Source organism: Wolffia australiana, chromosome 1 (assembly GCF_029677425.1).
Source record: "Wolffia australiana isolate 7733 chromosome 1, ASM2967742v1".
Taxonomy (NCBI): Eukaryota; Viridiplantae; Streptophyta; class Magnoliopsida; order Alismatales; family Araceae; genus Wolffia; species Wolffia australiana.
Window position 1 is genome coordinate 22,103,229 of NC_135835.1, and position 16,163 is coordinate 22,119,391.

Consider the following 16,163-nt stretch of genomic DNA (forward strand, 5'->3'; position numbering starts at 1 on the left):
AGTTCATAACAACGTGATTGCTTATCTTCAAACTGATGTAATCAAATACAACTTTCAATCCAGTCACACATTCCAGATATTGTTCAAAATTCACCAGTACAAATCACGATCGCTATTCTGTGTGTGATGCTTTTAATGAAGTGATAGGACGTGAATTATGACGAGATCGTAATGTGATGGATACTCCTGTTCCAACACATATCCTACACATTCCTATTCATAGGATATTTGAGAAATACATCAAAATATCCAAATTGAACATCACTATCCACTCGTGATCCCATTATATTATTAAGGTAGTTTGCATGTTATACGATGGAAGAATTTATGATATAATGTTTATCTAAACGTTAAAAAAACTGTTATTTATTGAATTCAGAAGATGAGTGAACTGCACAACAGGACAGGTTTTATTAGGTCAGTGAAGCTTTAGTTATGTCTGGATATAAAATTTTTCACCCGAGAGAAAAGCCTCCAAGAAATGAAGAACAAGTTTCATGAAATCAACCTCTCATCACATGTATAAACGCAGAACGAAAATATAACTATTCATTGGAAATAAAATTATTGATTTTTGCATGAAATATTCCTTTACTGAATCTTTGTTTTATTAAATATCCAAAGCACTTGTGCATTAATAGAAGAGGGATAACGTATGATGTACTTTCATGGGGTTTTAACGGAGTGCATGAATAAAGGAATGAATTATTGTTCAATAGTTTTTTTCCAAAAACAATGCCAGGGCAGCATTTCTTCATAGGGTCCAATCCCTGCACAGTGTACAAGAAGTTTTGATTATTGAAGGGTTAAAACCATTGATAATAAACTCAAATGAAGCTCTCTCCATAAGGTTTCCAGGTAGAGATTCATGTTATTGCAATATTTTTTAACGAAAACAAAAACATAATCTTTCATCGATACGGAGAAATAAAAAATAAACATTACATAATCTTTCATCGATCCATTGTCGTCTAGTCCGGTTAGGATATCTGGCTTTCACCCAGACGACCCGGGTTCAAATCCCGGCAATGGAACTTTTTGCCTCTCTCTCTCGCACCCGGGTTCACCCGATATTCGCGCAGTTCGAACACACTGTGCGGTTCGAATCTGGAACCGAACCGTACATCCGTCCATCGCGCGGTCCCTATTCCGAACCCACTTCGCACCAAACACCGCCCACAATTCCCTCGACCATACCGCTCGAATATCAAACCGAACCGAACCGTTTCGAACAGTTAAAACCGAACATCGCTCCACATTCGCCCCTTCTTCTTCTTCCTCTAAACACTTTCTTCATCTTAATCTCCTTCTTCTTCTTCTTCGTCTTCTTCGTCTTGATCTTCTCCCGTTTCTTCTTCTTCTTCATCTTGATCTTCCCCTTGTTTTTTCTTCTTCTCCTTCTCTTCTTCTTCTTCTTCTTCTTCATCGTGATCTTCTCCTTTTCTTCTTCTTCTTCTTCTTCTTCTTCTTCAGCTTGATCTTCTCCATTTTCTTCTTCTTCTTCTTCTTCTTCTTCTTCTTCTTCTTCTTCTTCTTCTTCTTCTTCTTCTTCAGCTTGATCTACTCCTTCTCTTCTTCTTCTTCTTCTTCTTCATCGTGATCATCTCCATTTCTTGATCTGAATCGATCGCGTCTTGTTCATCAGGGATCAGCGATGTGAATCGGGCGAGATGGGGCCGGCGCTCCCGGCTTCGGCGCTGGGCCTGCTCGCGCTCTTCCGGCGGAGCCCCGACCTCCGCGGCTGCGCTGCCCTCCACGCGGCGGCGCTCAAACTCCCCTTCCTGCCCTCCTCCCCCGCCTCCCTCTTCCTCTTCAACTCCCTCATCGCGGCCTACGCCCGCTGCCACCATCTCCCCTCCGCCCTCTCCGTCTTCCTCCACCTCCCCTCCCCCGACACTATCTCCTTCAACGCCGCCATCGCCGCCTGCTCCTCCGCCGGCCACCACCGCCGCGCCCTCCTCCTCCTCCGCCGCCTCCTCCGCCATGGCCACCCCCTCTCCTCCGCCGCCCTCTCCCCCCTCCTCTCCTCCCTCGCCTCCCCCTCCCTCCTCCCCGCCTGCCTCGCCCTCCACGCCCTCGCCCTCCCCCGCGCCCTCGCCCCCTCCAACGCCCTCCTCACCGCCTACGCCCACTGCGGCGCCCCTCTCGCCGCCCACCACCTGTTCGACGAAATGCCCCACCCGTCCGTCGTCTCCTGGACCGCCCTCATCTCCGGGCTCGCCCGCGCCGGCGCCCCCGGCCCGGCCCTGGCCCGCTTCCGCGCCATGGGCCGCGCCCCGGCTCGCCCCAACGCCGCCACCTTCTGCGTGGCCGCCGCCGCCTGCGCCCGCCTCCGCGCCCCCCGGCTCGGCCGCCAGGTCCACGGCCTCAGCCTCAAGTCCGGCCTCGACCGAGACCCGCGCGTCGCGACCACCCTCGCGGACCTCTACAGCAAGTCCGGCTCCCCCGGCTCGGTCGCCCGGCTCCTCCCCTCGAGCCACCCCCCGGACCACGTCTCCTGCACCGTCGCCATCGCCGGGCTCGCCCGCGCCGGGCTCGAACACCGCGCCCTGGTCCTGTTCTCGGACCTCCGCCGCGCCGGGCTCGCCCGGACCGATCCCACCATGGCCGCCGCCGTACTCGCTGTCGTCGCTGCCGCCGGGCTCCCCCGCCTCCCCCCCCAAGTCCACTCTCTGACCCTCAAGTCAAACCTCTCCGTCAACGTCTTCGTCTCCAACGGCCTGGTCAACGCTTACTTCAAGACCGGCCTCCCGGACGCCGCCCTCCAGCTCTTCGAGGAAATGCCAGCCCGGAACGTCGTCTCCTGGAACGCAGTCATCGGCGGGCTCGCCCGCCACGGCCGGGGCCGTGCCGCGCTGCTCGCTTACGACCGGATGCGAGCCGCTGGCGTGCCGCCCAACGACGTCACGTTCCTGAGCTTGCTGCACGGGTGCGGGCATGCCGGGGAGGTGCAGCGCGGTGCGGAGCTCCTCGGGGAGATGGTGGGATTGTGGGGAATTGGGGCGAGGGAGGAGCATTGGGCGTGCTTGGTGGACATGGTCGGGCGGGCCGGGCTCGTGGCGGAGGCGAGGGAGGTGGCGGGGGTCAAGCCGGGGGCCGCCGTCGTGTGGCAGGCGCTGCTCGGCGCGTGCGGCATACGCGGCGATGCCGTCACGGGGGCGTACGCGGCGGGGCGGCTGATGGAGGCGGCTCCGACGTGCCCAGCGGCTTATGTGCAGATGGCGAATATATACTCTGGGGAGGAGAGGTGGGAGGAGAGGGCCAGGGTGGTGAAGAGAATGAGAGAGGCAGGTGCCAGGAAGGAGCCTGCTTTGAGCTGGATTGAGCTGGGGCAGCAAGTTCATGTCTTTGTGGTGGGGGACAGGACACACCATCAGCATGATTGCATCTATGACATGTTGAACATCCTCACATCTGCCATATCTGATCAACAGGATGACATGGTCATTCTTGGGCAATAAAATGCAGTGTCAGATGGTCGATGATGTTGGTAAGATTTTGAATGTTTATATATACTTGTAGACATTTTTATTTTGAAATTGAAATTAAAATTGAAATTAAAAGATCATTGTAGGAGAGGCAGCCACAAAAAAAATATTCTGGACGATAAAAACCAGATATCCAAAGATTGGGTTTCCCAAGTGATTTGTTAGTGGGATTGGCTATTTGGGTATGAGGTCAGGTCAACATGTTCAGTTATACTGAGCAAAATCAAATGTCTGAATGCATCTGGGCCCTTAAAAAAGATTGCCAGTAAGAATGATCGGTTCATTGTAAGGTTAACAGATGGTATGATCAGGGTATGTACTTGAACCTCTACTTTTTGTCTAGGTTGAGCTCTTTGGCGATTTCTCTGGTCAGGCTGAATTGGGAAGCGCTGCGCCATGGGAATAAAGTTCTGGTCACTGGAAGCTTCCTCCGGAGATCCTGGAACAGTTTAAAAGTTTAAATGATGCATGGCTTCAAGATGATGGCTCGGCCGGGCAGTACCTTAAAAGTTGTATCCGGAAGATGGAAGTACGATATCTGCATGCACACAAGAGATAAATGCATCACATGTATGGATTAATATGTTAGCATGATGAAGGTTCTAATCATCAGTTGGTGACTTGGTGTCGGTTGTCACCACAGAAGAGGACAAGAGGAAGACGATGAATAGTCATCATCGTCATCAGTCGTTTTGTATTGAGATGACGATGATGATGATGAGTTTGCCACAATCCGATGGATGTTAACTCTTGACTTGTGATGACGACGAGTCATCATTATCTCTCTCTCTATTTTTACTCTTTGACAACGACAATGAGTTTGTCGGAGGCTGGGATGATGATGACGATGACAATGAAATTTAGTCCTCATCATTATTTGCACTGAGATGACAATGGCAATCCTCCTGTCTGTAAATTGTTGACTAATGATGATGACGAGTCGTCATTGTCATTCTCGCTATTTTTAATCTTGGAGATGACGAGGGGCAATGATGAGTTGTCATCCTCCCCATCATCTGACGATGACGATTACAATTTGACCATCATCATTCTGGCTGAGGATGAGGACAAGTTGCCCTCGTCATCGCCCCTGGAATAATGATGAACTCATTGTCGTCGTCATCAGCCCCATCATTATTCCATGATCAAAGGGCAAGGTAGAATGGAGAGTGAGAGAAGAACCTCGAGGGAACCCATGTATTCTGTTTCGTGATGTCGGATTATACTCGTTACTGCAACGGCAGAGTCCTCTGGTGACTGAAAAGGCAATGTGGCCGGTTCCAAGTTATGCCTCGAAATCTATGTAGAAAATGAAGAGTGGACGAAAGCAAGCCACATTTCCCCCTTTATTAATTAATAAATAAGATCTCGACCTGAAGTTGGTATTTCTTATTAATAAAATGCAAATAATTATACTTGCCTGGAAAATGGTGGAATCCTTGCATTCATGGTTTGTATCCAGCTGTACATTTCCTTCCTCAAAATAATGAGCATCTACCTTTATAAGAGTAATAACAGCATCAGGAGAGCTATGACGAGATTATAGAACTCCAAGGAAAGTTGTTCGAGTGTGGAGAGAGAGATAAATAAAGATCAAAAGTCAGCTCTCAGACCCACTTATAGAATGACAGGAAAATCAAATGAATGACAAAATGGGCACATAGGTCTTCAAAAAAGAAATTGAGATCATAAAAGGCACATAATGATCATAAAAGGTCCTTTATCAACGTTTACAGATTTAAATGAACCTTTCGTAGAAGTTGTTGAATAGATGTAAAAATATATCATGTTTTGTATAAGTGTCAATTGGCCCATTACTCGATTGGGTTATTAGCCCATATCGGATAGGCCCGTTATAGAGTAAGTAACGGCTAGTCAAACTAGCCGTTACTAGCCGTTGAACTAGCTGTTATAGTAGGCTGGTAAATACTGTGTAAAAACCACATATGGAATGTGATTAGTCTTGTTGTTGTTGTTTTCTTACTGCGCTCAAGCTCTCTCTCTCTCAAGTAAATTAGGTCAACCGACATGGAATCAGAGCCTACCAAGTGATTGTCCAAGTGCAAGCAGTTGTTCCACGCCACAGTCATCCTACAGGAGGACCTGTGCCGTCTGTCTGTTTTTCGTGGTTGAAGTAGCTCTTGGTCATCCAAAAAAGAGGGCTGTCTGAGTAGACGATCAACATGGCTATTGGCGAGGACGTAACAATGGCTTTCACCGATCTTGCCACTATGGATACGTCAACCCAGGTTGTGTTTGCTGATTGTTGGCGCACTCAACTTCCCATCATTGCCAAATGCAACGTCTTCAACGCGAAGATTCTTCTTTCGTGAGAGCGAACTACTCAAGCTACTTTGAAGCCCCGAAAATTATTAAAGCATCTTACAGAAGAGGGTCCAAGTGAAGATCATCCACATTATCCACATTGGATAATGGAGGAAGAATTTGTGTTTGCATGGATGTTAGATTCCATTGCATCTGAACAACAAGTCAGATTTTCGACATATGAAACAGCAAAACATTATGGGAGGCCATTCATCAAAGCCATTTGAAGAGGAATGACAGGGCAAAGATTATTGATTTAATTGTGCAATGTTACACTCTTAAGCAAGATGATATGGATGTCCTAACTTAAACAAGTTAAGGGACATCCATAATGAATTAGATCATTGCCGACCTCCCTCTACTGATCCAGCAGCTAGAGCTCATGAAGCTACGAATCGCCTATGTCAGTTTTTACAAGCTCTCCGACCAGAGTTTGAAATAGTTAGAAGCCAGTTATACAATCGAGAGGAAGAACCAACATTGGATGAAGCAGTCTCCAAAGTCATGCAAGAAGAGAGCCGTTTGAATTCAGCTAGAGGCCAAGTTGAAAATACGGCTTATGCTATGAAAAATCAAAGTCAACAGAAGACTGATTCTGAAAAGTAAATAAAGAAGATATTATCTGCCACTACTGTAAGAAGAAGGAGCACGTAAAGGACAAATGCTGGAAACTTCATGGGAAACCTCCACACATTGCACGAGCTCATATGACCCAACAAGGAGTACCTAATTCTGGAGATGATATTCCCACAGCCCAAGACTTCCAAAAAATGATGCAAGAACTTCAAAATTTGAAGTCTATAATCAACTCAGGTTCAATTATTGGATCAACATCTATGGCTAATTCTGGTAAAACCGAAATAATTTCTAATGTTGTTTTGTTTACTAAAGATCCAAAAAATGCCTGGATCCTTGATTCAGGAGCAACAGATCATATGTCATCAAGAAGAGATTTCTTCATGACATATGAAAGTATTACTCCTGGTAGGTATGTTCAAACCGCAGATGGTACACTACTAGCAGTAGTTGGCATCGGCAGTATGAACATCCAACCCATTGGAGAATTAAGAAATGTGCTATGTGTTCCAAAGTTATTTGTAAATTTAATTTCAGTAAAACGACTTGTGAAATTAGATAAGTACAATGTTCTGTTTGATAATCTGGATGCCTATCTGTGTCACAAGGAGCTCGGGTGGAAGATTGGACTAGCTAAGGTTCAGCAGGGCCTTTACTATCTACCCTAGCAGAACACAGGACACCTATCAGAGGACGGATCCAAAGTGGCTGCTGTAAAGGCATCAACCCAAGAAATCCTCCACAAGACCCATCAACGGATGGGTCATCCATCTTATCACCTCCTAAAACATATGTACCCTCATTTGTTTAAGGACATTTCAGTGGAAAACTTGATTTGTGAGTATGCACACATTTCTTTCATCTGAGAATATTTCATCTGGACACAAAGCATTTCTTATGAACATTCAGGATATTCCTATTCCAAAGAATCCCCAAGAAGCTATGAAGGGTATTCGGTGGAAAGAAGCAATGGATGGGGAGATGAGAGCTTTGTTAGAAAATAATACTTGGGAGATAGTTGAATACCCGAAGGACAAACGACCCATAAGTTGTAGATGGGTATACACAATTAAATGCAAATCAGATGGTAGTTTAGATAGATACAAAGCACGACTTGTAGATCGAGGCTATACCCAGACATATGGAATTGATTATCAAGAAACCTTTGCTCCAGTAGCAAAGATCAACACTATTAGAATTATAATTTCCTTGGTAGTAAATTTAGACTGGCCATTAAGCCAATATGATATTAAAAATGTTTTCCTCCATGGAGATCTCAAGGAAGAGATCTACATGGATATTCCTCCAGGTTACAGCGATGGGAAAAACATCAGTAAAGTGTGTAGACTTAGAAAAGCACTATATGGTTTAAAACAATCTCCTAGAGCATGGTTTGGGAGTTTTACTCAAGCTATGAAAAACTTAGGGTATAAACAGTGTAATGGGGAACACACATTATTCTTCAAAAATCAATCTTCAAATTTGATTACTGTTTTGATAGTATATGTCGACGACATTATAGTTACATGAAATGATCTTGGAGAAATAAAACTACTGGAAAAACATCTGGATAAGAATTTTAGAGTTGAACAATTAGGACCCCTAAAATATTTCTTAGGAATAGAATTTGTGCGATCAAATGAAGGTATCCTAATGACTCAGCAGAATATATACTAGATCTTCTTGCAGAAACTAAACATAAAAATTGTCATATTAATAAAACACCAATGGAAGTTAATCATAAGTTGACTATTGATGAGAAGGAACCTAGACTCGAAATTAGTTCATATCAGAGTATTGTAGGAAAATTGTTGTACTTGTCACACACAAGACCAGATATATGTTATGCGGTAAATGTATTAAGTCAGTTTATGCACTCACCTAGAAACTCTCACTTTCAAGCTGTCAATAGGATTCTCAGGTATCTGAAAGGCACATCAGGACTGGGCATTGCGTACAAGAAAACAGGTAAACTTGATCTTATTCTCTATACGGATTCTGACTTTACCGGGTCTTGACTTGACTATAGATCAACTACCGGATACTGCACCATTCTTGGAGGAAACCTAACAACTTGGAGAAGCAAGAAGCAGAGTGTGGTTTCAAAATCCAGCACTGAAGCCGAGTTTCTAGCCATGTCAAAGGGAATCGATGAAGTCGTGTGGATAAAACATCTACTGGACGACCTAAAGATCAGCTATGTAAGACCAATCATTATCCGCTGCAACAACAAATCGGCCATCAGCATAGCTCATGACCCGGAGGAGCATGACAGAATGAAGCATGTTAATATTGAACGATTCTATATACAAGATCACTCGAAACAAGGCATCTTGAAGACTGAATATATCAACTCCGCAGATCAGTGTGCAGATATCTTCACTAAGGGACTACCTACAAGGAATCTGCAGCATCTGGTGTCCAAGCTTGGATGTCTAACATACATTCCTGCACTTGAGGGGGAGTGTTGAATAGATGTAAAAATATATCATGTTTGTATAAGAGCCAATCGGCCCATTACCCGATTGGGTTATTAGCCCATATCGGATAGGCCCGTTATCGAGTAAGTAACGGCTAGTCAAACTAACCGTTACTAGCCGTTGAACTAGCCATTACAGTCGGCTGTTTAAATACTGTGTAAAAACCACATATGGAATGTGATTGTTCTTGTTGTTGTTTTGCCTTCTTACTGCACTCAAGTTCTCTCTCTCTCTCAAGTAAATTGGGTCAATCGACAGAAGTGATATCATGTAGGAATCATCGTTCAGTCTGAGCTGATTATCGTCAAGCACATAAGATTAATTTCCGTCTGAATCATGACACAAAAAATAGTGCGACGATACCATGCATCTCACATGAACTACGTCCCAAAAGGGTAAGTGAGAAACTTGTCTTATCTCATGAACAAATGTCGGGTAAGTGAAAATAAAAACGAAACTAATCAGCCACGGTATATTTTTGACTGGTTGTTCTGGTTCCAAAGCGGAAATTTAACTAGAATAATGAGAAGGTGGGAATACCTGCAATTTCCCTCTTAGATCCACAATCTGCAGATCATCCTTGAACTCTACAGTCCAAATCGAACGCCAACTTCCATTACTAACATAAATGACAATAGTTAGAATACCAAAGCGATGGAGCTTGCCGAAATACCTGTTTGTTTAAACTGAGTTCAAATTAATATAATTCAAAGTATTAATGGCACTAAAAAATATTTCAGGAATTTATCTGCAATATGGAATGTACATATTTATCGGTTCTCACTGATGTTGATAATTAAGGGTATAATGTATAGGGGAATTTATCTGCAATATGGAATGTACATATTTATCGGTTCTCACTGATGTTGATAATTAAGGGTATAATGTATAGGTTTAAAGTTCAAGGTGTAGGGTTTAGAATTTAGAGTTTAGGGATAACGCATTACGGGATTACAGTTATTTTTAGGCATCTGGAATGGAAGTAAATAATACCTGTTTCACGGATATTGATAATAATTGGTATAGAATTTAAGGGTTCGAGATTAAAGGTTCGGGGTTTTAACTATAGTGTGTAGGGTTTATGGGATGAGGGTTTTTGGGTTTAGAGTTTGAGGGAAATTTTCAGGCATCTTGAATGGATGTAAATACTGTTTCTTACAGATGGTGATGGCTATGGGTTAGCGTTCAGGGCTTATGGGTTTAGGGTTAAGAGGTTAGAGAAAATGGTTCTTGGGTTAAGGTTTAAATCCATCAAAATTTCAAAGACCAGGATAAGCAACAACTCAGGTTTTCAGGACTTAAAGAATAAACATTAAACTAGAAAAGTGAGGAGATAACCCTTTATTGATTGGACAGACCAAAAATTTTGTGGGCTTTGCCGATCCGCCGAAATCACCACAGTCAATTCGAAGCTTGCTCCAGGGCCCTCCACCTCCTTTCCACGGGTGCAGTAAACAGCACAGTTACCTCTGGAATAAGTTTCATCAGCGTACTTGCATATTTCAGCATCCAAACTCGCCCTGGCACAAAAGGAAACATTTAATTCAATGTGACAGAATAAACCTTTAATAGAAGGGAAAAATTCAAAGGTCTCAACTATTCAAAACCAGTCCACATAAAAAACTGAAAAAAATGTTCCGACCCTCTAATTTTGTACGTTATTTTGACAGACAAGTCACCATACCTAAAAGCTTCAATATAGGAAGAGGGTAGCTCCTCATCAGTAGCTGGCCTCAATTTCGTGCAAGCCTGAAAATAATTGTGTAAGGACCCATCAATCTTAAAAAGAAACGTGTAAAATAGCTTTCTAACTGGAAATTTATGTAGCGAGTGCAAAATCCTATCAGGGTACAGTGATTCCAGAGTTTCATTAGCCAATTAATCAGCTAGGCATGAATTAGAGAACTTGGATACCCAGTAACAAAAAATAAATAACATTGATGGCCATTCAATATAATGAGTCATCAAAAACATAACCAAGTAGAATCTTGATTTAATCTACTCAAGTCAAAAGGTACAGAAATAGGTCTACCTCCTTTGATGATAGAGCCTTTGATGTGAATCTCTACGAAGGCCGGTATTTTGTGGGGGAAGAGGGCGAACGATAAAGCAGTACAATGAGAAAATAGGAAGAGAACAGAAAAACAGTTGCGTCTACATTTGAATAGAGGGAAACACACTAATCGTGAATGAAAACAATAACCTTGACAGGGATTGGGAATTGTATCGTTTTCTAACACAAGGCAATTTTTTTAATTTTCTTCAGACAAGAGATCCTACAGTGACACAACAGCAGCAGTGTTCATTATGCCCCATGTTCTTAAAGAAGAAGATACCACCTTTCAGAAAAAAACGAAGATAATCGGGGTAAAGATCAAACAAATATGATGAAAGAGTTGAATTTTCCGCTCCGCATGACACCCAATAAAATGCAACTGCAAGACGATCACTCGCGCCTCAGAGTTTTTTTTTGTTGAAACATCATTGTCTCAGAGTTATAAAAGCAACACATGCTATAACTCAGATAAATGAGGAAAAGCCATATTTTCAGCTAATATTATGTTGATGCTCTTATTTAATCAGGGAAGATGTGGAGGAAAACGGATTAATAATCCTCATTAAACTTTTTTTCCATTTTTATGAATGTTGAAATGCCTTATTATGAACTTCAAGCGATTTAATAACTTTCGCGATTAAGAAAAATAACAAGGTTGGCGTTACAGCCGTTTAAGGATCAAAATTACCCCAACAGCAACAGAAGAAAGAAAATAATAAAAAAAATTATACGAAACAAAAAGAGCAATAGAAAGATATAAGGCGATCAATTGGTACCTGTTTGATGTGGTCCACAGTGGCAACCTGTGTTGTTCTGGGATCAAGATAACTATCACTGTCGATCTCGGCAAATTGGGAAATGATCACCTACGATCGTGAAAAAGGAGTAAACAACTGACAAAGTCAGAAACGAAAGGAGCACCTAAAATTACTCAAGAAGATGGCGCAATGAGTCATATACTATGGGTGGGCGAAAATTTTCAAATTAAAAAAAAGTTAAAGATATATGAAGATGAAAAAGATTCAGGAGTAACAACATGACTCATAAAAATTCTGATATTTTAACCATTTTGGTGATGGACCAACAATGCATATCCGCATCAAATCGAAAAGGGCATGCGGGGCAAAGTTTGCCAAATAAGACAGGAGAAAATTTTCAATTTAGGAAAAAATGGAGAAAAAAAAGCACAGATGGGGCTCACATCACCGCTGCCGTCCGGCATCTTCAGCGAAATCAAACGGGCTTTGTTGTATTCGGGGAATGCAGACGCTGCCGCCGCTTCGTAAGCTTGATCGTCTTGTAGAATGGATCGGACATCTGTACCCAACACTCAAAAAAAACGCTAAAAATGAAAGGAAATCTTCCCCGTTTGAAGGTGAATGCCGGATTGGGAGGAAGAAAGATTGCACCTTTGGCGACGTACTGGATTTCTCCAGCGGGGGCGTTTGAGAGGAACCATTGGGCAATTTCCTTCTTTTGCTCTGTGCCGAGTTCTGGAGCTTGTTCGACCGAGCCGGCCATCGTGAGGCGGTCGTTGACCTCGCATTTCCAACCCCGCCCGATTGTGAAATTAATCAGTCGCGCCGCGAGAGCCCCGATCGGTAATTGGGCCGATAGCGTGCAACCCGTGATCGTCAGCCTGTCCAAGTGTCCATTGTAGAGTTTTTTTCCTCTCTCTCTCTCTCTCTCTCTCTCTCTCTCTCTCTCTCTATATATATATATATATATATATATATATATATATATATATATGTGGGTGTGTGTGTATCTTCCATCTCTCTCTAACTGTCTATCTTGTACCTCTCTTTCTCTCTCTCTCTCTTCTACCTCTCTTTCCCTCTCCCTGACTTTCTTCTACCTCTCTCTCTCTCTATCTTCTACCTCTATCTTCTGTCTCTCTTTACCTCTCTGGCTCTCTCTCTATCTTCTGCCTCTCCCTACCTCTCTCTCTACCCTTCTCTCTCTATCTTCTGCCTCTCCCTACCTCTCTCTCTATGTTCTGCCTCTCTCTACCCCTCTCTCTATATGTTCTACCTCTATCTTCTTCCTCTCTCTCTATCATCTGCCTCTCTCTCTACCCCGCACTCTCTATGCTCTCTCTCTCTCTCTCTCTCTCTCTCTCTCTCTCTCTCTCTCTCTCTATCTATCTATCTATACATAGTCTATATTAGTTGGGACCCAAACCTTTCATTCTCGTACGATTCTCATCATTTTATGGGCTATCTAGGATCTCTGTTTAACCAGTACTACAATGTCTTGTTACTCTTTTATAAAGTTTGGAGAGAGTACTAAGAAGAGAAAATATTGAGACAAAAAAAAGTTCATTCGTTTCTTATCAACGAGAAGCTAAAAGTAAATATTGTGATTGTCATGAAAATTAGAAACTATGATTTTTTTTTTTGAGAAACTGAATGCCATGAATTCTAAGATTTGAGTTAAAAAAACATGTTCGATTGTCACAGAACTGAATGCCATGCATTTTCTTTTTTTATGAGGGGGGTGATGGAAAAAATGTGGCCAAAAGTCCAAGCACACATTACATATATCCTCTAGTGTTTGTCGATAATATACATTCGTTGTAGTGTTATTCATGATCGAACATAGTGATTAGTAATGTGATCATAATGTAGATATCATTAGTTCCGAAACATATATCTTAAAGATTATATTTTGTGGATAGTAATGAGAGATATCAAAATATATTGACATTAGATCAATGTATTGTCTTACACATATTGTGATTATGGCGGATTCTATAGCCATTCATGCGGAGATACTGAAGACATGGTGGCAGATCTTAAGCGAAAAACGTCTGCTAAATTGATTTGTATGAATCACATAATGGCATTATACCAAATCGTCAATCATGTTGATTCGTGTGATGGTTGTGAAAGCGTTCCTCGGATACAAGACACCGAATATGTCATGTGGATGGACGATTTTCCGTTGATTATGATATATGTGCTCCTAATCATGGAATTCATGACAAACCTAGTTCCAATGCAGTAAGAATTTCACGAAGATGATTTACTCAAGATGGAGTCCTCCGCCCTATCTATGAGAGGAGACAATTAAGGAAGATAATGGGATGAAGTCTATGGAGAACATAATGAACATCATATAAGAGTTTTGTGATGATTTCTGAATACATCTGTAGTAACTTTGACGACCTATTAGGGTTCTACGATGACTTTTGAATAAGTAGTATTGGGAGGCTAAGCGGATGAGGCACTATACATCCATTGTAACTGATGACATAAATATTCCATGATAGATTCATTATACTATGTTGCATCTTGTAGAACATGAGGCACTGCTCGTGACATTTATGCGCTTAATACATATATAGTTACATATATATATATATATATATATATATATATATATATATATATATATATATATATATATATGAACCACATAAATGCCTCAGAAAAGAAGATTGATCCATTAATTGGGTACAATTGATGTGTGATTAGTTAATATATATAATATATATATAGAGTTACATAACTAATCAATTGGGTTGACCAATAAAAATTTCATGGATCATTAGAGTCATTAATCATACAAATGTATGGAGCTCTAGTCACATGCAAATGGTCTTTTGAACTTCAAAAATATATACTTTAGGTTTATGAATTTTATAAAAAAATATCATTAAATATAAATAAAGAAAGGTGAAGGAAATTTATGTGGTTGGCAAGCCAAAAGTATATTATATATCTCATTTTATGTTCATTACTATAATATATTCATTATAATATATTTTATGCTTGATCTGACTTAATGATGGTATCATAATACACATATCACTGATCTTCAAGCGTGTGTTCAAAATATTTTGATTCAAATGATACTCGAGAAGGGCATCAAAGTATCCAAATAGAATAACACAACCTAGTCTCAATCACATTGTAAGTATTATCAATCATGTAGTCATTAGTATAGAGACACTATGGATACATAGTGGGTGCTCTATGACGAAACAGTCTTAGTTCGGATATAGCAAGAAGTTCACGAAGACGATTGAGTGGTGAAGATGTGATTGTCCCCCCTTGGTATAAGAGGAAAAAACTCGTGGAAAATGACATGATGAAGTTCTTGGGAAGGGCAATATAGTATCAAAGATTAGTTCTCTGATGATTTTCAGACGCATCACTACTAAGTTGAATGATTGATTAGGGCTTTACAATTGACCAAACCTTAAGTGCTCCTAAAAGTGGCAATCAATTGAGGGACTATAATTACATGGTAGCCAATGATAGGCATGTTTCATGGGTGAATCATACACTCCTTCGTATCTTCTAGAGTAAGAGGTACAACATGGCATGCCACGTGTAAAAAATTCAACATATTGATTGATTTAAATTAATATATGCTTAATCAATCTGTATGGTGAAATTATCGAATAATTTATAAAATAAAAGGTTATTATGCCACTACAGTTGTTAACTTGACTGGTACATGGGCCTTCAGGGTTACATACAAATGGCCTTTTAAATCTATAACACTATAAAGCAAATACATGTGCGCTTCTGGCCTCTGATTGGCTGAAAAAATAGTTGAAGAGAGAGAGAGTGTGTGACAGAGAAGAGAGAGAGAGAGTGAGAGAGCCCCCTTCCAGCCGTCGTTTCGCCTTCCTCCCCAGGCCTTCATTACCCCCTCCCCGCCTCCCACGCCCCCCTTCCCAGCCTATGGCGGCCCCTCCCCTCCGCCGCCCCGCCCTCCTCCCCCCGCCGCCGCCTCGCCCTCCTCCTCCAGCCTCCCGCACCCACTCTCCGCCGCCGCCCCGCCCTCCTCCCCGCTGCCGCCCTGCCCTCCGTCCTCCTCCGCCGCCGCCCCGCCCTCCTTCCCCGACCTCTCGCGCCCCCTCCCTGCCGCCCGTGCCCCCTCCCCTCCGCGGCCCCGCCCTCCTCCCCATCCTCCCACGCCCCTGGTAAACGACGTCGGCGGCCCCCCTCCCCGCCGCCGCCCCGCCCTCCTCCCCCGCCCTCTCGCCGCTTCTCCCCCTTCCCCGCCGCCCGCGCCCCCTCCCTGTCGCCCGAATCCCATCGTTGAACTCCCTCTTTGGTGAAGATTCTGCCGTTGACTGCTGGCGGATAGGGCGCTGGTTGGGAGGAGCGGTTTACTCGTATCCTGCACGTTCGACGGGAACGTTTGGGGGGCGTCGACGGAAACGTTCGGCCATTTCCTGATCGATCTCCATCTGGAGCTCACATTTTTTGCACCACACCT

At 42.9% G+C, this 16,163-nt stretch overlaps 2 protein-coding genes and 1 non-coding gene across 8 annotated transcripts; 2 read left to right on the plus strand and 1 right to left on the minus strand.

The window, feature by feature from the left end:
- The first annotated feature begins 960 nt into the window (after positions 1-960).
- TRNAE-UUC (transfer RNA glutamic acid (anticodon UUC)) lies at positions 961-1,034 on the plus strand. Its single transcript has one exon. It is a non-coding gene; the product is annotated as a tRNA-Glu (tRNA).
- A 299-nt stretch (positions 1,035-1,333) lies between these two features.
- Positions 1,334-4,108, plus strand: LOC144710942 (pentatricopeptide repeat-containing protein At3g05340-like). 3 transcript variants are annotated; one of them, XR_013583443.1, is made up of 3 exons: positions 1,334-3,490; positions 3,575-3,753; positions 3,832-4,108. XR_013583443.1 is itself a non-coding variant. In XM_078584807.1 (2 exons), the coding sequence occupies exon 1, from the start codon at positions 1,671-1,673 to the stop codon at positions 3,459-3,461; it is 1,791 nt and encodes a 596-aa protein (XP_078440933.1). In that variant the 5' UTR covers positions 1,334-1,670; the 3' UTR covers positions 3,462-3,490; positions 3,565-4,108. The 3 variants fall into 3 exon arrangements, 2 of the variants coding, with proteins under 2 accessions (XP_078440933.1, XP_078440921.1); XM_078584807.1 differs by having other exon boundaries at positions 3,565-4,108; XM_078584795.1 differs by lacking the exon at positions 3,575-3,753.
- On the minus strand, positions 3,717-12,532 carry CPA (Subunits of heterodimeric actin filament capping protein Capz superfamily). 4 transcript variants are annotated; one of them, XM_078584820.1, is made up of 10 exons: positions 12,335-12,532; positions 12,127-12,242; positions 11,702-11,791; positions 10,554-10,618; positions 10,228-10,389; positions 9,410-9,542; positions 4,909-4,986; positions 4,671-4,787; positions 3,991-4,026; positions 3,717-3,927 (listed from the first exon to the last, which is right to left on the minus strand). In XM_078584820.1, the coding sequence occupies exons 1-10, from the start codon at positions 12,444-12,446 to the stop codon at positions 3,817-3,819; spliced, it is 1,020 nt and encodes a 339-aa protein (XP_078440946.1). In that variant the 5' UTR covers positions 12,447-12,532; the 3' UTR covers positions 3,717-3,816. The 4 variants fall into 4 exon arrangements, with proteins under 4 accessions (XP_078440946.1, XP_078440964.1, XP_078440955.1 ...); XM_078584838.1 differs by having other exon boundaries at positions 9,410-9,488; positions 12,335-12,528; XM_078584829.1 differs by having other exon boundaries at positions 4,671-4,745; positions 12,335-12,526.
- Positions 12,533-16,163: the final 3,631 nt, after the last annotated feature.